The 23223-nt window shown below is 45.3% G+C and overlaps 1 protein-coding gene across 1 annotated transcript; it reads left to right on the top strand.

Moving 5' to 3' along the window:
- The first annotated feature begins 918 nt into the window (after window positions 1-918).
- On the top strand, window positions 919-20584 carry fbxl20 (F-box and leucine-rich repeat protein 20). Its single transcript, XM_084488635.1, has 15 exons — window positions 919-1168; window positions 3211-3272; window positions 3833-3887; window positions 4948-5022; window positions 5180-5274; window positions 6669-6737; window positions 10376-10471; window positions 11172-11298; window positions 14385-14459; window positions 15104-15234; window positions 15500-15560; window positions 15880-15924; window positions 16025-16081; window positions 16501-16713; window positions 17229-20584. The coding sequence occupies exons 1-15, from the start codon at window positions 1127-1129 to the stop codon at window positions 17334-17336; spliced, it is 1311 nt and encodes a 436-aa protein (XP_084344761.1). The 5' UTR covers window positions 919-1126; the 3' UTR covers window positions 17337-20584.
- The last annotated feature ends 2639 nt before the right edge of the window (window positions 20585-23223 follow it).

Consider the following 23223-nt stretch of genomic DNA (forward strand, 5'->3'; position numbering starts at 1 on the left):
CATGTAGGCCTGCTACCTGTAAAACTAGAGCGACACAACCAAATAACCAATGTTTTGATTCTCTATGCCACTTTAATCTAAATCCTCCTGATATTTAATAAAGGTCCAATATAAACCTTCTGGTTTACAGGCAGTGGTTCCCGCTGTGATTACGTAGCAGGACGAGGAGGCTTCCTTTGTTCCTATTGGCTCCGTGTTCACGCTTAGGGCGGGGTCTATTACAAACAGGAAGTGTCCGCAACAAAGTTATATTGCAACAAACTTTTAGGGTAAATAATGTTTAGAACATGAATTAACAGATTTCACGATCATGTTGTGTGTTCGGCTGATTATCAATATGACCAATAGTCAAACCCATAGATGGTTAGAACCAATAGAGGAAACACTGTAGGCCTGACAATATGAAAATGACAAATCACAAACTCGTTCAGGGGTCTGGCCTTGAGCTCAATGATACAATTCTTCACAAACAACGCAAAAAGGGCTTAGTGTAGGCACCTGAGGCTCACTAATCACACACCAGGCCTACCCGAATGGCCCCTATCGTTTACCCGTTTAAAGAACTGCGTGTTAACCTAACATCTTTGCAACATTTTTTAAATAAAATAAATATTGTTTTACACAATACAATACAATTGCACAATTTATTAAAAGTTAATCCCATTCCAAACATCACAATTATTAGAAGGAATGTAAAAAAAAAAAAAAAAAAGTTTTTTAGTTTAACAACGGATCTGTTTCAGAATACTTAGCCTACCAATAGACACTAATCGATAATCATAATATATTATTAGTTAGTTTATAATTCATGTGGATATAACGTCTACAGAACTAGAGGTTTTTATTGGCCCATTGTGTGGACATCCTTAAGGGGGAGGTGGTGATGGTGAAAGTGAGCCGATAAGAGAACTGGCTTGTTGGCTGTTGCATTATGTCCAAAAATGGCCCTTGCATTTGTAAATCCGTACAAATAACACCCAATTTTCCCCTTTGAGCTACCAAGACTACGGTAGCATGATATCTCCGGAAGACAAGTCGCAAGAAAATATCCTATATTTGCAAACTACAGCGCGTATTACATCAAATTAGTTAACCCCTGATCGAGTCGGTCAACCCACCGTCCGAGATGGGGAAGGAGGCGAATGGCGTTTCACGGAGCCGGTTTGAGGTGAGTTACATAAGAACAATAACCTGCTTGATAATAGTGTTTCTGCTGTGTTGGCCGGGGTTGTTGTTGACATTAGGTACAGGCCCGCCGGATGCCCGCCGCTGTATTTGGTGAGAGCTGCGCTCACAGTGGGCTAACTGATGGAGCTTCCGCAGTCAATGTTTGGAATGAGCTAAAAACGCTTGTTGTTTTGTTGACGAGATGGCAAACATCTAGCAAACAGTTCGTCTGAAAACACACGTTCTTTCTGTAAGACTGTCACGCCGTTCCGCCTTTCATATGTGACACATTTTAAAGGTCCTCCAATGTTTTCTTTGTGCAGTCAAAACAAAGACAATGAGGTTAGGGCCAGCACGCCGCCTGTAGACGTGACATTATACTGTTGAACATGCAATGCACTGGTTGACTTTCTGGAGGATTTGTAGCTGTTCAATAATCGAATGACTACTGTGTGTGTGTGTGTGTGTGTGTGTGTGTGTGTGTGTGTGTGTGTGTGTGTGTGTGTGTGTGTGTGTGTGTGATTATCAGGCTATTGTTGAAGCTATCGATGCGGCCGTGTGGGGGGGCCTTGACTTGTGACTGATATGTGGACCCTGACCGGCCACCATAGACAGAATGGGCTATATTCAAATCAATTGTCAGTCGGGGCATGTAATCGAGATGTATATTAACATACGCATTGGCATTTCACATAGCGTACAATACACCGCTGGCTCGACCACATTAGCAGCGCACTTCCACCATTTAAAACACATAGGAATGCTAAACAACATAGCATTGGCCTGATACCACCATCACCACCGAGTGTTGTTGTTGTTGTTGTTGTTGTTTTTAATCCCGTGCTAGGGTGGGATTTGATGGTTTTGTGTATTTTTAACGGTGCAACAGCTGACTCCTCGGAAGGTTCAGGCCGTAGCCCACCCTCTGGTCTGACCGCTGGGCGAGAAGTGACAGGGCTGCGTCGAGTATGGGGCAATAACAATGGGTTTCACAGTCTGAAAAAGTTGAGTTATGTCACATTATTTAATTATTTGTCTTAGCAAAGCGTGTCAAATAGCTATATTCAAGGGGAGTCGTGTCAGTTATTTGATTTAACATCAAATGCATTCGGTTTTAACTACAGTTTCACCATGGCCTTTCTGCACCCTTTTTTTTCGTTTTATGTGTTGATTTATTGTCTCCAAAACGTTGTCTGCATTGCGCCCATACATGTGAGGGATTACAATACCCAGTCTTTGCCCGTTGGCGTAAACTCACTGCGTCGGTTTTTTTTTTTTTTTCGGAAATGCCCGTGGATTATTTTACTGTTGGCCAATGCTTTAGTCGAGCTGTCGGAGTAAATTTCTCCTAAATATCCCATTCCTTCTTACTATTTCAAAAAGTTACACGTCTGCAGCCCCTGCATGGGGTCTCTAGCGTTTTTTGTACAGAAAAGAGACGGAGGCATTGACCGGGAGCTCACTGTTTTGTTCATTATTTTTAACAGGCACTAAGTTAGTTCGTTTGCGTCGACTGAGTACATGCTTTGGTCAATTATTAAAAAATGTCCAGGTGTAAACTTACTTTTATATATTCTTATGTATTTTGAACACAATCAATACTCAAGGGACCTAAAATGTACTTTTTTTTCTTGCTTTTAAGCCTTTGCTTGTCAGCCCAGTTTATTTGGTCAAACTATTGTAGGGTTGATCTTTGTGTGTATTCAGAATACAGCACTCGTTTTTACTAGACTCATTTGCTGGGTGTTAAATACAAGTTTGCCGTTATTGTTGAAAAATCCCAGATTTATTTTGGAGGCAATTAATAGTTTAAATGTGTCCACATCCACATAGATAAGATCCTGTCTATTTTTTCCTTGACATTGAACCTATGTCAGCTGATGAGATTGCAGTTGTTTATGCCTGTATACTGGTACTGCCCTTGGGCTTGGGAATCACAGTGGGCGTCTTAAGTCCTAGCTGATCGAGGGGGAGATGGGGGGGTGTTGTGTGTTGAGAACATAGAACCCAGGTCTAACCGTGATCTTCCTGTGCTCTCTCCAGATGTTCTCAAACAGCGACGAGGCGGTCATCAATAAGAAGTTGCCCAAGGAACTGTTGCTACGGTGAACACTCACTCACGCTCACTCTCGCTCACAGACACACAGAGCTATATCTGTGATTAAAAACAGCTGCTTGGAGCTGTAAAACATTCAGATCGATTCAAGTGCAAGAGGCAGGAGTCTCTGAACACACTCAAAATGGAGGCCATAGCTCGACTGGTCTCCTTGCCAACAGAGTGGTCTTAGCCTTGTCTGCTGACGCTGCAGAATGCTTGGGCCCGGTTTACAACAACCTGTTGAGAAGACCAGCACACAGGACTCGACCCTTAATTTAGCCTTGAATCTACGCAGAAATGTGTTGGTCGGTCTGTTTTCTAAACGGATGCGGTACACCTCACCTTAAGGTCCACAGAGCCAGCTGGCCGAGAAGGGTAAACATTGCACCTTCGCAAACGGGTCAACAACAGCAATGTTGCTATGTTTGTTCTCACCACGGTGTGTGTGTACAGAAGCTGTGTTCAGCAGCCACAGTGGTGGTGGCTGAAGGGAGAGCCCTGGTGCAAAGTATAGGATTTCTGGCAGTGCAGTGCAGGATTCTAACCCCCCCGCCTCTTGTCTTCCAGAATCTTCTCCTTTCTCGATGTGGTGACGCTCTGTCGCTGTGCCCAGGTCTCAAGGGTGAGTCTGTGTTCATGAGATTTGTATGAAAACTATGATGGAAAATGATTAACCCCCGATACCCTGTAGGGCTTTGACTTAAGCCCAAAAATCATAGTTGAAGTTTGTTTGTTTATTAATATTAATATTTGAATATATTCTAATATGTATTATTATAAAACGGGTGGCTTAAATCAAGCGATCTGATTGGTTCCCAACTGTTGTATATTGTGCGTATACACACAGCTATGACGCCTGTTCAGTTTACTGAGTTCAGTATCACTCTGCGCCTAACTTGAACTGTTGTTTATTTGCAATAGCATAGTTCACTGAAGCCTAAAAATATGTTGATTGATGGAGAGGGTGGAAATGTTGTAAAGCAATAGGCACACGGTGAGTGAACTCGATAGTAGGCTAAATTGCCGGTGAAGGGTTTGAATAATCTTTTCATCTTTAAGGGGGTCTCTATCTCATAAAAAAAGTTGGAGCACCACGCACATAGCCTTACCATGCGCAAAAGCGCGGGTATTCGTAACCTCTTCTTTAAGTTCTACCTTAACATTTCACTTGTTTCGAAACGTTCTTTGCTACGAATCTCTTTCGTACGGCTTTCGTCGGCTGTTCTTTATTTTGGGCCGTGGGTACAGCAGGCAAGGTCAGCTCGATTCACTTCCAATCATTTCAAATACCCGCAACTTCAAAAAATGATTTTTATTTATTTTGCAATTCAAAAATTAACTGTCTTCTAAATTAAGGAAATGATACTGGGAAACGAATAAACCATTATAAGCAATGAGTGAACTTAATAAGCGATCAGATTCCGTTGACATTTAGTTTTTACCTTAAATATGAGACAGATGTAATTAAGGCAACCTCACAGGAATCATTGAAATGTCCCGTTTACCAGTCTACGTCCCGTTTACAAAAAATAATGCCCATAAAAGGTTTGAATATTAAGGGCTGCCTAATATTAGTTTGAGTATTACAATTTTTTTTAATATTCAAATTATATTTGAATAACGAAGTTCGGAGTCAAAGCCCTAATACCCTGTCATCACCATCAATTTGGCCCTTCCCTCAGTCCTGGAACGTTCTTGCCTTGGATGGCAGCAATTGGCAAAGGATTGACCTCTTTGACTTCCAGAGGGACATCGAGGTGAGTACCTCCACCGTGGTCACATTTTAATCTTAATCTGGTGGCTTTCTTCTGGCTCGTGTACCAGTCCCGTTAACATATTGTACATTCAATCACTCGCTAGTGCTCCCTGGGTGACCTCAGTAGAATTGCAGCCCTGTTTTTTTTTTTAACACAGGGTCGGGTGGTGGAGAACATCTCGAAGCGATGTGGAGGTTTCCTGCGGAAGCTGAGCCTGCGAGGGTGCCTGGGCGTGGGAGACAGCGCTCTAAGGTGAGCCGTAGGACGGACCGGGAAGAACTCCCTCCGCCATGCACCTCCACCGCGACCTTCAAATAAATGATGCATAAAATGGAGATGAACTAGCCACGCAGGTCCTAACGGAACAAAGAAAACATGTATTTGCTTTGGATTACGAGAAGGATATCAAAATGTTTCCCGTTGATGTAGAATGCTGGTGGATCTTTTTGCGTCTAACCACAGTGAACCACTTATAGGCCGTTAGGGAATTCACAAACAGGTGGTAATGGCTGCCACTTGGGTATTACAAACAAACAAGAGTCCCAAGGCCTAAAGTGGAGTTGAGGTAACGTCAACCGGTTGCAAAATCAGAACAGCAGCTTGCATTTAAATCCGTAGCTGTAGAGGTTTTGCATTCTGGATGTTGGTAATAGTTGTTACTTTAAGCTAACGGTTTAGTGAGGCGCTAGGCCAGGTGGAGGTGCTCGGGTTTCATGACAGGGACCTCATGACAGGGACCTCATGGGAGGGACCTCATGGGAGGGACCTCATGACGGGGACCTCATGACAGGGACCTCATAGAAGGGGCCTCATGACAGGGACCTCATGGGAGGGACCTCATGACGGGGACCTCATGACAGGGACCTCATAGGAGGGGCCTCATGACAGGGACCTCATGGGGACCTCATGGTAGGGACCTCATGGTAGGGACCTCATGGCAGGGACCTCATGACAGGGGCCTCATGACGGGGACCTCATGATGGGGGCCTCATGGGAGGGGCCTCATGGGGACCTCATGGGGACCTCATGACAGGGGCCTCATGACAGGGGCCTCATGACAGGGACCTCATGACAGGGACCTCATGACAGGGACCTCATGACAGGGACCTCATGGTAGGGGCCTCATGGCAGGGACCTCATGACAGGGACCTCATGGGGACCTCATGACAGGGACCTCATGGTAGGGACCTCATGGTAGGGACCTCATGGCAGGGACCTCATGACAGGGGCCTCATGACGGGGACCTCATGATGGGGGCCTCATGGGAGGGGCCTCATGGGGACCTCATGGGGACCTCATGACAGGGACCTCATGACAGGGACCTCATGACAGGGACCTCATGACAGGGACCTCATGACAGGGACCTCATGGGGACCTCATGACAGGGACCTCATGACAGGGACCTCATGGTAGGGACCTCATGGTAGGGACCTCATGACAGGGACCTCATGGGAGGGGCCTCATGACAGGGACCTCATGGGGACCTCATGGGGACCTCATGACAGGGACCTCATGCGGGCAGAGGTCCCACTTTGTTGCCACATAGTTGATATGTGTACGAGTTTGAGGTCTGATTTGTAAAATTGCGGCAATAAAAAAAAAAGCAGCTGTGTTTGTTTGCTTGAATGTTTTATCTTGGTTTGTAGGACGTTCTCCCAGAACTGCAGAAACATTGAGCTGCTGAGTCTGAACGGGTGCACTAAGATCACAGACAGGTATGTTCCTCCGTGTGTGTGTGTGTGTGTGTGTGTGTGTGTGTGTGTGTGTGTGTGTGTGTGTGTGTGTGTGTGTGTGTGTGTGTGTGTGTCTGTGTGTGTGTGTGTGTGTGTGTGTGTGTGTGTCACGCCATTCTGACCTCCCAATGCCACACTAAACCAAACATCATCTGTAACTGCCGCTGTTAATGTAGAGTATTTTCCGACATGTTTTATGCAGCACTACTTGTTATGTGTTTGATAACATCCATCCAAGTTGCCTTTAAGCAGGCAATACAAAGCGGTAAAATTTACAAACACCACACGCAAATCCTGGACTCTACCCCACAACATCTACCGTCCGCCTACAATAATCATATATATATATATACCCCAACAAGTTTACAGATTAAGAACAACTGCTGACAGAAAATTAATGGACAAACTTCCAGTATCACGAAAGACAATTTAGGAAAGGCCTTTCTGGATCCTAATTGATTATTAGAAAGACAGAACTTTTTCCTCACCAGAGATTTCAGGAAGTGGTCAAAGTTGTTCGCAACTCTCAACTGAGCTTTCTTCAAAAACTGAATATCCTCCACAAAACGTGCAGATGGAAGACCGTTTGGACTACCGCTACTCAAGTATGCAGCTCCATCGTCCAGTTACTCACTGGACGATGACGTGCGATCTAAAGCAAACCCTACGGTGAATCCCGATGACTGGCTCGAAAAACAACTGCGGCACCTGCGGCAGGTGATCCAGCCAGTGATTGCCAGCAAGAGAACATCGCAGACAACCCCAAAGGATAGGCCAAAACAAACTAACGATTGATGTTGTCCTAAATGACTATGTTTCTCACGCCACCGGTAGACCCTGGTAACACTGAGCAGGTGTGTACTTACTGATCCATCCCCTCCTTCGCCTGAATTACCCTCGTGGAACGATGACTTAGACACCACAATAGCTGAGTACCCGCCATGTACATCAAAGGGAGGACATTGAAAAAGTTCTTGTCAACCTGCCTAATAATAAAGCAAGTGGATCAGATGGTGTCTCTTATGACACTCTGAAAGCCACTAAGCAGACGTCTTGCCACATACTGAAAAGCATATTCAGCACCCGTTTGCTTTATAGTAAAGTCCCTGGTTCATGGAAGGGGGCACTCATTCACAGAATACCGAAAAAGGACAATGTACCAGAAGAGCCCTCAACATGGAGGGACATCTCTCTATTGCCATCTATATACAAAGTCTTTATGGAATGCATGCTTTCAAGAACATTGCCATGGCTGGTTGCTACTGGAATTCTGTCTAACAAACAAAAAGCCTACATTGAGTGACAAGGCATGAATGAGCATGTTCTTTTGCTTAAAGCATGAATCTGCTAAGCTATACATTAGCCGTTTCTCAATGCCAAGTACGCGGACTACGTACTCGCGGACTTGGAAGTACGTACTTGGCAAGTCCGGACTTTCAAGTACAGACTTCCGAGAACGCGAGTACGCACTCTGCAATTGGAACAGCAGCGGACTCGATGATGCATTCTGGGATATTTAACGGTCCCAAGTCCACACGACGAGTCACCTCCGATGCGTCCTCGGTAGAACAGCCTCATCGAGAACGCATCGAGAACACTTCCGTGTTTTACGACAGTACTCGCGTACTTGGAATTGGAACAGCACTTGGGCTACCACTGAGGACGTTTACCGAGAACGCAAGTACACGAGAACACACGAGAACGCGAATTGAGAAACGGCTGTCTTTCTTGACTTCAGAGATGCCTTTGGCACTTTGCCTCACAGTCATGATTGATGCATTGGAAGAGATACAGCTCCCTAAGATCTATGTGGACTTAATAAAAGATGTATATAGTGATTCATTCCTACAAATAATCTTTGGAAAAGACCTCACCAAACCAATACCCCTTGAGGTAGGAATTAAAACTAGCTGTCCATGGAGTGCTGTCAATTTCATCATTGCAATAAATCAATGGCTAAAATGGCTCTGTGCGCACATGCCCCGCCCCAAGTGGGGTCTACAAGTAAAGCACAGCAAATGTGCAGTTTTATATGAGAGGAGAAGTGGTGGAACTCGCTGGTATAGATCAAAAGCTGACCAGCCCCCCGTCTTTTCACATCTTAGACCAGCCACTCAGAGTGTATGCTAGACATGACACATGACTACCTGGTGCCACAAATTGAACATCGCTGGAGAATGGAATCAGTAAATGACACGGCACATCAGTTTATCACCAGACTGGACCTCATCGACGGAGCACCTCTTCCTGTAACTCAGAAACTGCAAGCAATATGAGACGTAGCTTTTTCAAAAATTCAACATCTTTTTGTAAATGTCCATATTCCACATAAAGAATTGCATGAAATGGACAACAAAACCGTAAACGCTGTTAGGAAATGGCTATGTCTTATTACACATTCCACGAAATGCTTTATCTTCCGGGAAAGACGGGATGAGGGGTTTGGAGTTCCAAACGGCATGGGGGGGGCGTACGCCGCCACAAGACAGTCTCACCTCACCAACATGCTGAATTGTGACGACACCAGCATGAGGCAAATGGCCGGAGCATCCTTAATGCTGGACTTTAAGAAAAGGAACGTGCTACACGCATGCAGCGGGGAAGACAACTTCCTGGGTTAAAAAAAAAAAAAAAATCCCAATGGATATCTGGATGGACGAGCACAGGGTTTTGATGTGTCATCAGACTGGCCAGACCTAAACAATCTTTGCCGGAGGACAGGCACTGAAGTGGACTTCCCGTCTCCAACCTGTACAGGTCTCTGATACATTCATAGAGGACCCATATCCGCCATTGTGGAAGCCAGGCTGCACCATGACAGCATTGTTCACCTGCTCCAGCCTAGAACATCGAGGCAGACTATTCCGTCTATTCAGAGAACCCAAAAGATGGAGGATTGGTCCGGTCTAAAACTCGAGGGAAAGTTGTCAAAACTGCCCTCCGCGGACCACTCTGTATCACACACCGTCTACAGCAATGCCACCATCAGTGAGGAGATTCTTATTTTTTTGTATAAAAGCACGTCTGACGTTCTTCCTACAAAATACAACCTTTTCACTATGATTTCCCTCCATCCATTCATCATTCTGTATGCTGTATGACCCCCCTCAACATCTGGAGTCAGTAGCCCACATGATGAACAGTTGCCCATCACTTAAAGTACTCAATATTGCCAGACACGACAGACTTGTGGACCTCATTGCTGCTCAGATTCCCTGTGTGGCAAGATGTCTAGGGCATGTACATAGGCTGAAGCGTGGACTTGGCATTTGAGGGCTGTCAAGAACAAGAGCCAACAACAACAGCTTGCGAAATACTGCTCAATTTCTGCAGTTATAGGAAGCATGTTTACCTGGAAAAGGAGATGTTTCTTGTACCCCTGCAATTGTGTTACATAACAATGTGCTGACCTGTATTAATGTGTTGGATCATCATTCAAATTGGATTCCTAATTTATGTTTTACTGGTAATGTAGAATAAAAGTGTGTGTGTGTGTGTGTGTGTGTGTGTGTGTGTGTGTGTGTGTGTGTGTGTGTGTGTGTGTGTGTGTGTGTGTGTGTGTGTGTGTGTGTGTGTGTGTGTGTGTGTGTGTGTGTGTGTGTGTGTTCCTTCTCATGCAGCACGTGTAACAGCCTCAGTAAGTTCTGCCCAAAGCTGAAGCACCTGGACCTCACCTCCTGCACCTCGATCACCAACCTGTCCCTCAAGGCTCTCAGGTGGGCCTGGCTGTGCCTTCAGTTCCCCCCCCCCCCCCCCCCAGGCCGCTAGCATTTAAAACTAACATGGACATTTTACGCCCTTCCGTTCTTCTTCTACCTGTAGGCATAAAAAGCCACAATGTCAAACCCATACCTTATGTTACCTTAAGTCGCAACATGCCAGATTGATCTATTCCCCGTTTGTAGGTGGAAGTGGCTGTGAAACTGTATGACGCAAACCTGCATAGCTCGTCTGGCTTAATGGCAAGAGTGGGAGAGGTTTTGGGAATGTCATTCCTAAGATTCTTATAAACAAATAGGTAGCACAGCACGGCCAGAATTTGTTATTAGTAGTACAGTTATAGGATGTGATAATAATTGTTAACATTCTTAAAAATGTAATAAATCAGCACAGACTACATATACTGTATGTTCAGGTTGTGTTAAGCTACAAACTAGTTGAAATGTGACACGTTGCGTCTTCAGTGACCTGTATTCTGAAACGACTCACTGAAAGCCCCCGTTGATGAAAGGGTCTGCTCGTGACCCGTTTGCTTTAATGCTTGCGACTCCTCCCTGCACTCGGCGAGGTGATGTGGGATGAGTATGTTGTCAAGTAAAGTGTAAACAGATGGATCACCTAGGGGGTGATCAAGTGGTGAGAAGAACAACGCGTCTCTCTGTACTGACCGTCTGGACGTGGTGTCTTCTCCCCTAGTGAGGGCTGTCCACTGCTTGAGCAGCTCAACATCTCCTGGTGTGACCAGGTGACCAAGGACGGCGTCCAGGCACTGGTTCGATGCTGCCCGGGACTCAAAGGCCTTTTCCTTAAAGGATGTACACAGGTACACACACACACATGTACGCGCACGCACAAACAAGGTGGGAAAGGGTTGACATTTATATAGTGTCTAGGGATGGGTCAGAATATTCGATTATTCAATTATTCGTTCCTGAGGGTCAAAGTCAAATTTTAGTTAACATTTGGACCGTTAACATTTTTTCACATTCAAATAAACAAGAATTAACGGACGGAACTAATGTCGGTTCTGTAGCACTGTTATCATTTTTTTATTATTATATATATTTTTATTATTAATCATGTACAGAAAAACAATATACACAATACACAAGCATAAATATTAATATATATGCATACAACACAAACACTGATCACTGTTAAAGTTAGCTTGTGTTTAAGATATTAAGTGATTTCTTGCCGATGATCCATGGCTGCCTTTGTGAATGTCGGCACACATCGAATAATCGATTATTCGTTCATACCACCCACTGATTATTCGACTATGAAAAATTAGAGTTATTCACATCCCTAATAGTGTCTAGTTTGGCCCACAAAACAAGCTGCATCACATGACGACTGGCACCGTACATTGTGGCAACCCGGCTCGCTGAGTGAACCGCCTCCTTCCAAACACACACGATTCAGAGCTTATTTAAGCAAAAAAAAGGCACTTTTATTCAAACATAACATGAAGTATCGTTCTCAAAAGAACACATTTCTTTGGAGGAATCCAGTCTTATTCCTCCGGGTGGAATCCCGTCACCGGCGAAGACCGGTCTCTCCGGCCACATGAACCTGGAGAGTGTCTCTAGAGAGACCTGTCTCTAGAGAGACCTGTCTCTAGAGAGACCTGTCTCTAGAGAGACCGGTCTCTCCGTCCACATGAACCTGCAGAGCCCTGAGGGTCCCCCTGGGCCTCCAGGGCCGCGGTGCCAGAGCCCGGTTGCCACAACATCCATTGTGTAACCAGATATGTTGTGGGCATACTACACACACACACACACACACACTGAATGGTTGTGTTTAATGAAAATGTGTTGCCAAAAGTGAATGTGTCAGATCGTTTCTTTGAATGATGACTATATTGTGGGAGTCCGTGAATGACCGGAATTCCACCACCTCCCTTGCAACCTAATTTCTCACACAGGTGGTGTGATGAATGAATAGACCGAGCGAGTGTTTGTCTTCTGGCTCCTCATAACAATATGTACCTACAGGAGGATCTCAGGGACTTAGGGTTGGGCAGACAATATCTGGTTTATTTTAATATTCTGATCAACTGTGGATCTACAGTGGTGTGAGAAAGTGTTTGCCCCCTTCCTGATTTCTTATTTTTTTGCATGTTTGTCACACTGTTTTCTAACATTAATATGAGTTCCCCTAGCCTGCCTATGGTCCCCCAGTAGCTAGAGCACAAAGGCTGAATTTCTTAAACGTCTTCAAGTACTGTATTAGGGGCCCACTAACGCCTATATAAAAGCATTCATAAAGTAGCATGCCACGGGACCTTTAAATAGGACCTGCTTGACAAAGTAAAGCAGACCAAAATATGCTCAAAAGCTCATGTCGAGATCCAAAGAAATCCAGGAACAAATGAGAAAGAAAGTAATGGAGCTCTATCGGTCTGGAAAAGGTTCTAAAGATTCTTCTAAAGCTTTGGGACTCCAGTGAACCACAGTGAGAGCCATAATGCACAAATGGCGAAAACAAGGAACAGAGGTGGACCTTTGCAGGAGTTTGGCCGGCCGACCAAAATGACCCCCAAGAGCGCAGCGAGGACTCATCCAAGAGGTCACAGACCCCACAACGACATCCAGAGAACCGCAGGCCTCACTGGCCTCGGTTAAGGTCAGTGTTCACCACTCCACCATAGGAAAGAGACAAGAGGCAAAAATGGACTGCATGGCAGATTTCCAAGATGAAAACCACTGCTGAGCAAAAAGCACATTAAGCCTTGTCTAATTTTTGCCAGAAAACATCTTGATGATCCCCAAGACCTTTGGGGAAAATACTCGGACTGACGAGACAAAAGTTCAACTTTTTAGAAGGTGTGTGTGTCCCATTACATCTGGCGTAACACTGCATTTCAGAAAAAGAACCTCATACCAACAGTAAAACATGGTGGTGGTAGTGTGATGGTCTGGGGCTGTTTTGTTGCTTCAGGACCTGGAAGACCTGCTGTGATAAATGGAACCATGCTCTCTGCTGTCTACCAAAGAATCCTGAAGGAGAATGTCCGGCTATCTGTCGGTGACCTCAAGCTGAAGAGAACTCGGGTTCTGCAGCAGGACAATGATCCAAACACACCAGCAAGTCCACCTCTGAATGGCTGAAGGAAAAACAAAATGAAGACTTTGGAGTGGCCTAGTCAAAGTCCTGACCTGAATCCTCTTGAGGTGCTGTGGCATGACCTTAAAATGGCGGCTCATGCTCTAAAACCCTCCAATGTGGCTGAATTACAATGAATTACAAATTCTGCAAAGATGAGTGGGCCACAATTCCTCCACAGCGCTGTAGAAGACTCATTGCAAGATATCGCAAACGCTCGATTGCAGTTGTTGCTGCGACGTCGGCCCAACCAGTTACTAGCTTTAGGGGGTGTTTTTGTCACACAGGGCCATGTAGGTTTGGATGTTGTTTTCCTTTTAATAATAGAAACCTTCATTTAAAAACTGCATTTTGTGTTTACTTGTGTTATCTTTGACTAATATTTAAATTAGTTTGATGATCTCAAACATTTAAGTGTGACAAACATGCGAAAAAAATAAGAAATCAGGAAGGGGGCAAACACTGTTTCACACCACTGTATATCTATTCGTTTCTTCCGTCCTTACTTTCTTTGCCAATCAGGGCAAGATATTTTCACCCATCAATAAGGGAAGAGATGCCCTGATTGGTTAGATATGAGCCATGCAAGATGTAAAACTAAAGTATTTTATACAGAGGCAGGCTAGTCAACCAGAAACCAACATTCTCACAGTGCATTTCACTCACTGATAGCTGACTGATGGCTGTTCCATTTCTAACAAATTCCATTCAATTTATGGCTCATAAATCTCATAAACAGCACCATTTCTAACAAATTCCATGTGAAAATTTCTCCAACCCACCCCCGCCACCCCCGAACAGTTAGAAGACGAGGCTCTGAAGCACATTGGGGGCCACTGTCCAGAACTGGTCACCCTCAACCTGCAGACCTGCTCGGTGAGTAGTACCTCCAACAACCACTGGGAGGCCTGTGATTACCTGCTACATATCACATATACACATAAATATATATATTGTAGGACTTTGAAGAGGATGAATCTTGAAGTGGTGTTGTTTAGTTGAACTGACTGTTGGTGGTGGTGGTCGGTGGAGGAGGGCGGGGGTAGTAAGCTGGTAAGTGGTGTATTGGGATGGTGTAGATTGGGAGCCCACCTAGTGTGTGCCACCTTGCACGTCAACACGTTTAATTGTGGTGGAGGATGTAGCCGCTGTGACTCCATTGTGTGAAACCCAATACGACACCTTCTTTGTTTTCCTGAACTTGTCACTGGCTGTGCATCTTCAGAGATTGAACTCAGTTCACCTTCGGTTCACCTTAACGGACCATGCTGTATTTCGCCACCTCCATCTGTTTTTGTTTTCATCATCTTTACCAGCGTCCAGCATCTGACAAGAAATAGTTTTGTCCATTTGTTCCTCTAAAGAAACTAATTGTGTGAAGATTTGCCGTACAAGCTGTGATGCGCTTAAGTCAGGATAGAAGACGGGGATGTTACGATTTTCATACTCTGTACTACACTAATGTGAATCTCTTGAACACACCGCCGCCGCCGCCGCCGCCACCTCCCCCCCCCGAGCAGCAGATCACAGACGAGGGTCTCATCACAATCTGCCGCGGCTGTCACCGCCTCCAGTCCCTGTGCGTGTCCGGCTGCGCCAACATCACCGACGCCATCCTCCACGCGCTGGGTCAGAACTGCCCGCGGCTCAGGTGAGCCGAACCCCGCTCTGCGCCCCCCCCCCCCCCCCCTGCTCTGGGTACCACGCTCCTGTTGTCCAGGAAGCCTTTTTAGCGTTACCCTGAAAGGGTAGACAGACAATTTGCCAAGCCTTCCCACTTTTTCCAGTGGGAGGACTTGGCTGGAAACATCTAAGAACGTCAGACACTAGGAAGTGCTGCTACGGTGTAGCAGGACGGCATGAGCTCAGCCTAAATGGAATCGAAACCTTTAACTTTTTTTTCTTTGTCCCGGTAGAATACTGGAGGTGGCTCGCTGCTCTCAGCTCACCGATGTGGGCTTCACTACCTTAGCAAGGGTGAGTATGTGAGTCTGATGATCTCCTTCATACAACCCAGGATCCCATTGTGGGCACTTGAATGTCTTCTGCCAGAGTGGAATATTATTCTGAATGCAGGGTTACATTTTTGTATAGGTTTTCAAATGTTTCTGCCTTTTGGCTGGTGGCAGGTGTTTGGTTTTAGACCCTGCACGTACCAGAGGAGTACATTTTCAGCCTGGTATCAACATTCAACAAATGAAACACCTTTTTGATAATGGATAATTCAAACTGTCATTAAATATCGTCAATAATGATCATTCAATGCATTATAATTCCTTTATTCCTTCCCTTTCAGAATTGTCATGAACTTGAAAAGATGGATTTGGAAGAATGCGTACAGGTTTGTTAAGCATAATAATTATGCACAGCAGTCAGTTGTTCTATTGTCTGCACCGAAGAGGAAGTGTAATTGTTGACATTTTCTCTTACCTTTCCGTCAGATTACAGACGGTACACTGATCCAGTTATCCATCCACTGCCCTCGTTTGCAAGTCCTGGTGAGTGACAGTTCAAAGTTCAGAAGTGTCTTGGGTGTTGGGTATTTCTACCACAGTATCCCCTCTATGATATTTATTTCATAGAGTACCCCTTTCATCAGCACAAAACCTTTTTTTTGAAGGGGTAAAAGCATGAAGATAAATTGAAATGTATGTGCCTGTTATTTGGAGTGAACATTAAATTGGTGTTGCAAATCCTTGTTTAATGGGGAACAGAGTCTTGGGCTTTACTTTATGTTTTTGTCAATCATTGGAAAACGTGGTACAACTCGTGTGTTACCAGCCCAGCCTACCTCCTAAGATAGCCTTAGGGTTACGCTTCTCATATTTTAAGAAACACTCAAAGGACCGAATAGCAATGATCTCGGCCCACGTCAGACCCGGACAGTGACCCTCTCTCCCCGGGCCCTTCCTTCCAGAGTCTTTCTCACTGTGAGCTGATCACCGACGACGGCATCAGACACCTGGGCAGCGGCCCCTGTGCCCACGACCGGCTGGAGGTGATCGAGCTGGACAACTGCCCCCTGATCACGGACGCCTCGCTGGAGCACCTGAAGAGCTGCCACAGTCTGGACCGCATCGAGCTCTACGACTGCCAGCAGATCACCCGGGCCGGCATCAAGAGGCTGCGGGTGAGTGGGGCGGGGGGGGGGGGGGGTGGTAGAAAAGATAAGTCTAGGTATGAAATATGAGGTACAGCCTCTTGATGGTCTGTTGCCAGCCACATTCATACATCGGTATGCATTTCTGTAGAAATATGTTGTATTGGTAGCCCACAGTGTTTCACAGTCGTTTAAGCCTTGTTCTGGAGACTCTGTAGGCAGACAGAGTTTGAATAGGACTGAGCCAGACTGGTCACCTGTGGCATTAAGCACCCGTCTCAAGTGATCAAATGTCCCTGTCCCTGGTAAATATGTAAACATATATACAGTAATCAGGACTATGGTGACTATACTGACCTGAGCGGAGTTTCAATGGTCTGGTTGCATTGTTTAATAAAAGTTTCCTCTTTTTTTTTTTTTTGGATCACCGCTTGGCATGCACGACGACAAATGCATTACGTTGTGACTCGTACAAGGCGTTAATCAGACGAATGTATCTTTTTGATCTATTAACTTGTGATCTTTTTATCTCTCTCTTCTCAAAGACCCATTTGCCTAACATCAAAGTGCACGCGTACTTCGCCCCCGTGACTCCGCCCCCGTCCGTCGGAGGCAGCCGTCAGAGGTTCTGCCGCTGCTGCGTTCTCCTATGATTTTCAAAGACGGCGTCTCCCGCACCGCGGCCCTCGTAGGGTCCGCGGACACGCTGCGGGCCCCCCGACAGTCCAACGGCCCTTCAGTAGTGCAACCGCCCCCCCCCCCCATCAACCCTGCATCAGAGCGAGAGCGGAAGAAACCCCAGAACACAAAGCAACCCGGAAGGTCCCGGATCCTCTTCCCAACGACAACATTCCGTTTAGTAACAAACACAGGCTCTCGCACCCAAACACACACACACACACACACACTGGACTTGAGAGGGCTGTCCTGGTTAATTTTACTTTCTTTCTACGGCACTATAGTCACGTACATGTACATGCAGACTAGTATTTATCAGACGAGACAAAGTTATTTTACGCCCGATTTGAGATCATAGTTGTCAGGCATCAGATGCTCTGATCCGTGATTGGCTGATGCGAAAGCTCTGAAAGCCATTTCATGAGCACATTATAAAATGCGGGGAGGGGAACGATTGTTACAGCAGTGGCCGTAGGGGTGCAAAGAGACTTAATACGGGCAAAATGAGTGGCAGGCGTTAATATAAAAATATAATTTATTGAAGACCCCCTAGTATTGAAGCTCCCCCCAGAAAAACAACCTGCAACCCATTTATATTTGCCCAATGTTATCTTTGTTTACCCAGTTACAATTACCTGCCAGGTAGGAGTCTTGGTTGTTAAGAACAGTCCTGCTGTTGTCCCTGCCAGGTCCCGCTTAAACGCACACTCACACGAACACACTATTAACGCCCCACTTGTTATGTTTAATATAATTTTAAAGATTGCTTTAGCATTAAAGTTATTTTGTAGGTCATGTACATCATTTATGAATACACCCACCTACTACTTTACCTTCAGTCCTCTCCATCTCCTGCTCTTTACATGTTACAATCAAAGGCCTAAAAACTGTATTTTCATAAAATGTGACCGTTGAAGACTACACCGTGGGGACTCTAGAAGATGCCAAATGTTGCATGTATCGAATCAAGAAAAAAAAAATCATAACAAATCTCTGTACATATAAGGACCGTGTGACTTCTGAGAGCGAGAGCCAGCTAACCCACACCGAGAATAACAACATGAAGAAAGCAACACACTCACAAAGGCTAACCCTGGTGCATCTCTGACAGAAGTTCTTCTGGGGGTTCATTTTTAAACATTTGACCAAGTATACTGCAACTGGAGCTGAAAGTCTACACACACACACACACACACACACACACACACACACACACACACACACACACACACACACACACACACACACACACACACACACACACACACACACACACACAGTGTGTCAGCCCTCGACGAGGACTCCGATTGACCTTGACAAACCCCGAGTCAGCTCCCATGAGGCCTTGCAGCATACTGAGTTGTCTGGCATCTCCCCCCCCCCCCTCCGCCAACTCTCGGCCTGGCTGTCTGAGACCAGAGACATGTAGGGGGCTGACTGGGGAGGGGCTGGTCAGCTGGATCAGACAGGTGGAGTTCCTAGGAGGAGGAAGAACAGACTCTTGGCCTAAAGCTAGTGCACAATTCTTGTCGGGGGAGGCTGAGTCAAGGTGGTGGATAATGAACTTAAAGCAGCGTTTGCTTTTTTCTGTTATGAAGTATTAACCCCCCCCCCCCCCCCCATGGACAGCATTGACGCACTTGCACATGCTTCACTCTGTGATGCTCTCTCTCTTTCGTACGATTCGCCTATGTTGTCTTTTTACGACTTATTTTAATAAGTCTTTCAAATCTCGTGTGTGTGTGTGTGTGTGTGTGTGTGTGTGTGTGTGTGTGTGTGTGTGTGTGTGTGTGTGTGTGTGTGTGTGTGTGTGTGTGTGTGTGTGTGTGTGTGTGTGTGTGTGTGTGTGTGTGTGTGTGTGTGTGTGTGTGTGTGAGCCCAGTTTTGTATTTGAAGTCATGAATTTATTGTCTCCCACCCCGTTGAGTTTTTCAGTCCTTGTGTTCCATGGTTTTTAGTCTCACACGTGTGTGTGTGTGTGTACAGTGAGTGTGTTGAGAGTGTATTGTTTTATATGATGCCCATAGAGCAGCCTTGGAGCCTGTGCATAACGCAGAATGGGGACTCCAGGACGTGAGGTGGTGGTTGTGGAGGGGGGTTTGTATGTGTAACGTCCGCTGTACCATTTTTTGTCTCCTCCACTTCCACTCCCCTGTTGTGTGCGTTCCTTGAACTGTTTCGATCAATCATTTATTTTATATTTTTCCCCAGATGTATTTCATTTATGAAAATTTCGTAAAAAGATTAGTCTGACCTCACCGTACGGAATGTCGATTACCCCACTAGCATCCTTACTCCTCCTCTCCTCTCCGCCCTCCTCCCAACACCCTTCACTTGGATGCAAGTCACTAGCCAGCAAGCAAAAAACATTTGAAATATTATTCACTCATGTTTTGTGATTTGACCGTTTTGAGCATGGTGGATGAAGCCGTACAGGGATATGAATTGGGTGTATTCTACCCGGCTGTCTTTTTGTTTTAGGAAGCCTTCATGCAGGGGTTAGAGGCGGACACTCAGAGCCCGTACAGCATGTAAGATGTGTAAATGTACTCAACCTTGGGTTAAAGGACTTTGAGCCTTGATGTAATCACCTGCTGGCCCTCGACAAGAACTAATGTGGCACACTCCAAGCCAACAGTCAGAATATACAAACAAGCTATTGTTATCAAACCTAACCCACTCAAACGCTGACTGAGTTGTAAGCAAGTCAAACTAAAGAAGAGGGGTGAGGAAGGAATGCCCAACAGTGGAGTCAAACAAGACACTAAAGATACTTTATTCTAAAAGAATGTATATGGTTCGCAAAAAGTGAGAATAATAATCATTATTATTCCATGGCATTAAATGCACTAAAGAGCAGGACAACAGCACTTTGTGTCTGTGAAGGCATATCATCTAAAATAAACGCTTTGGCCTGGCTCCCTTTTCAGTTGATGTATCTGCTAGACTATAACATGCTATTTGCTCTGGGTTAGCTTGTTTTTAATGCACATTTCTTCCCAGCACTGGGGTGGAGCTAAGGAATAGGCAATATAGAAGGGCAAGAGGTGGCTCCACAGCGTGTTCTTGGTAGATGGACACTTGAGCAATTACAAATTCGATTTTGACAATGACTGTAGTTCAATATGATTACTGTAAATTATATATTTTTTCTTTTATCTTTTTTTTTATAATTAACTGTTATAAATGAATATGTATGAATAAATATATGCCTATATTATTATCACGAGTTTGGGTTTTGGTCTGGATGGGATTAATCTTTTAAATTATTGAAATGTTTTACCTCATGAAAGCACTAGTGGGCAGCAACAGGCCATTTTAATCTGTATAGACCACTCACTTTGGTCAAATGCTACTTTTGAGACGATTACCTATCTATTTTGCCCCAATTCACTTTTTGAGGTGCGTAATTATAACTTAACAATGAAAAGTATTGATGTATTCATTTAAAATCGTATCGGCTACGTAGAACTACTAGCCAGCCTGTCCTATAACCGCCTGTATTTCAAATGTGAGATTCAAAGTGTAAGTGCACACACAGATGAGGCAGTGGTATCTTTTTTTCCCCCCATCCTTTTCGGGATGGAAAGAACATCACAGCTTGCTGTCCCCTGACTGTCGGCACCATGACGACCAGCGTATTCTAGGGGATCTGATCATCAGCCTGTCTGCCGATCAGCCCTGTCTGGCCACTAGGGATTCATTTTCTCGTCATCCCCTGCTGCTCAAAGGATTGTTTTGCCCATCCCGTTGTTGTTTTAAGTCCCTTCACTTCACCCCTGGAGGTGTTGTCTGGAGACAGAGTATGGTGAATAGGACCTGAAGTTGGTTTTGTTCAGCATATGTTATGTACCGTGGGGCAGTCAGACGTTCGGTTGCTTATAGCGAATGTTTTGACATTTGACAATGCTTTGACATGCCCTATTTTGCGAAACCTAATGGCGCGTTTCCACCAAGCGGTGTGGTACGGTTCATGGACTACGGTTAGGTGTGGTACGGTTCATGGACTACGGTTAGGTGCGATTAGGTGTGGTACGGTTCATGGACTACGGTTAGGTGCGGTACGGTTCATGGACTACGGTTAGGTGCGATTAGGTGTGGTACGGTTCATGGACTACGGTTAGGTGTGGTACGGTTCATGGACTACGGTTAGGTGCGGTACGGTTCGCGTTTCCACCGCCAAAAGTGGGCGGGGTCCGGACTTAGCCGCGATGAGCCGTACCCAGAGTGATATTTCTCAGTGGTCCTCCGTTGGGGGTACCAAGCGGTCTGAAAGGGTGTCAACGAGTTGGAGATACACACACCATCCGTTGATTTGTCTGTGCGACAGGGGGATAGAAATAGGGATCATCAAACGTCAGAAATGCTGGCGATAACTTCCTTATGCGACATGTCACATGACTTCAAAAACTCGCTGGAGCTCCCTCCATCTGCATTTCTGTTCTGAATCTGGTCTCAAATAAATGCGGACATAAGACACTCCCCTGGCCTCAACATATCAAAAGGTTGCCCTAGTTGGTGCTTATTAAAAGTAGACGACTTTGTGAACTTTCTTTGTCACTCATGTTATTTTTTTTATGAGGGGAAGGGGCTTCAATGAAAGGGATGAATGAAAGGGACTTTTCAATTAAACTACAGTTGGCAAACCAAATCCCTTGGCTGCAGAAAAGTTGACCTCCATTGTGATTACTTATTTACTGTGTGGGCCATCTTTGTATAAACCACGAGAGGTGCACCTGTGTCCGACTTGACGTTGTGGGAACTTGACGTGTTTCTGACTAGTTCCGGCGGATCTTCTCAAGTCTCTTGCATGCATGCGCTCAAATGCAGGCGATCTGAAATGCAACCAATAACCAACTTCAAAACACTCTGTTTCTGGGAGTCTCGGTGGTTCGGACCTTAAGATCGGAGGAAAGTTCTTTGAACACTCTGTTGGGTCGGAGTTTTTGCTCAGAGTTTCGTGCGGAAGTAAAGCTACTCGAGTCCTCAGAATTCACGTCACAACAATGGATGCCCATTTCGCTGTCATTACATTGATAGACTAAAGTGAAGCACGAAGTGGCGAACTTAACACCCATTCTAACATTACAGCTTACAATTCTAATTATCACCTGATAAATTCTTGCTCATGTTCAACCATTGCAAGCAGTACTAATAACCGATTCCTCTGCTCTCTGTGAACACAGCAAAGAAGCGCAAAGTTCTTATGAAGTCTAGTCTCAAGAACGATCTGTTTTTCCGGTTTTATGTCAAAGCCTACAAACTTCTGAGGGGCGTTTCCTGAACACTCCCGCGTACCCGCAAGGTATTTCTGGACAACGGCGAATGCTTAGTTTATTGAAGATTTGTTGCACAAAGGTTTGCCATCCTTCTTGGCAGTCCTCCATTGTTGCTCTTTGTTTTATGTGTCGCGTTGTTCTAGTTCATTGAATTTATTAGCAGGGTACACTGTGGCGTGCTGCTATGGTGTCACGCGAGCCGGGAACGCGGAAACGCGAGCTGTAACTGAGCTGGGCTATACCGCACCCTCACTACTGGGCTGAGGTGTGCTGGGTCCGAAGCGTACCCACCAGTGGAAATGTGCCATTGTGTGGTTAGACGCAGCTCAGTTATGGCTCACGTTTCCACCGCCGACAGCTACCCTATCAAAAAGTGCTACCTAATGTGTTTGGTAGCGCATTTAATCTGTTGACCAATTGCCTTCATCAAACGATGCTCCCACTACAGAATCACGTTATTTTACACTACTACTCACTCCATGTACACTTTAAGAATATGGGGAGCATATTTTGATACTGTATTATAACGTCTTTATTGGAAAATTCAGGGGTACAGTATATTTTACACCAATACTCAACAGCA

Source organism: Micromesistius poutassou (assembly GCF_964030765.1).
Source record: "Micromesistius poutassou genome assembly, chromosome: 1".
Classification (NCBI taxonomy): domain Eukaryota; kingdom Metazoa; phylum Chordata; class Actinopteri; order Gadiformes; family Gadidae; genus Micromesistius; species Micromesistius poutassou.

What these genes read in the sequence shown, in the direction of transcription:
- fbxl20 (XM_084488635.1), top strand. Translation starts at nt 1,127, where the DNA reads ATGGGGAAGGAGGCGAATGGCGTTTCACGGAGCCGGTTTGAG. An exon ending in GCTGTGCCCAGGTCTCAAGG is followed by an intron (nt 3,888 to 4,947) that starts GTGAGTCTGTGT and finishes CCCTTCCCTCAG; the next exon opens with TCCTGGAACGTTCTTGCCTT. An exon ending in CAGAACTGCCCGCGGCTCAG is followed by an intron (nt 15,235 to 15,499) that starts GTGAGCCGAACC and finishes TTGTCCCGGTAG; the next exon opens with AATACTGGAGGTGGCTCGCT.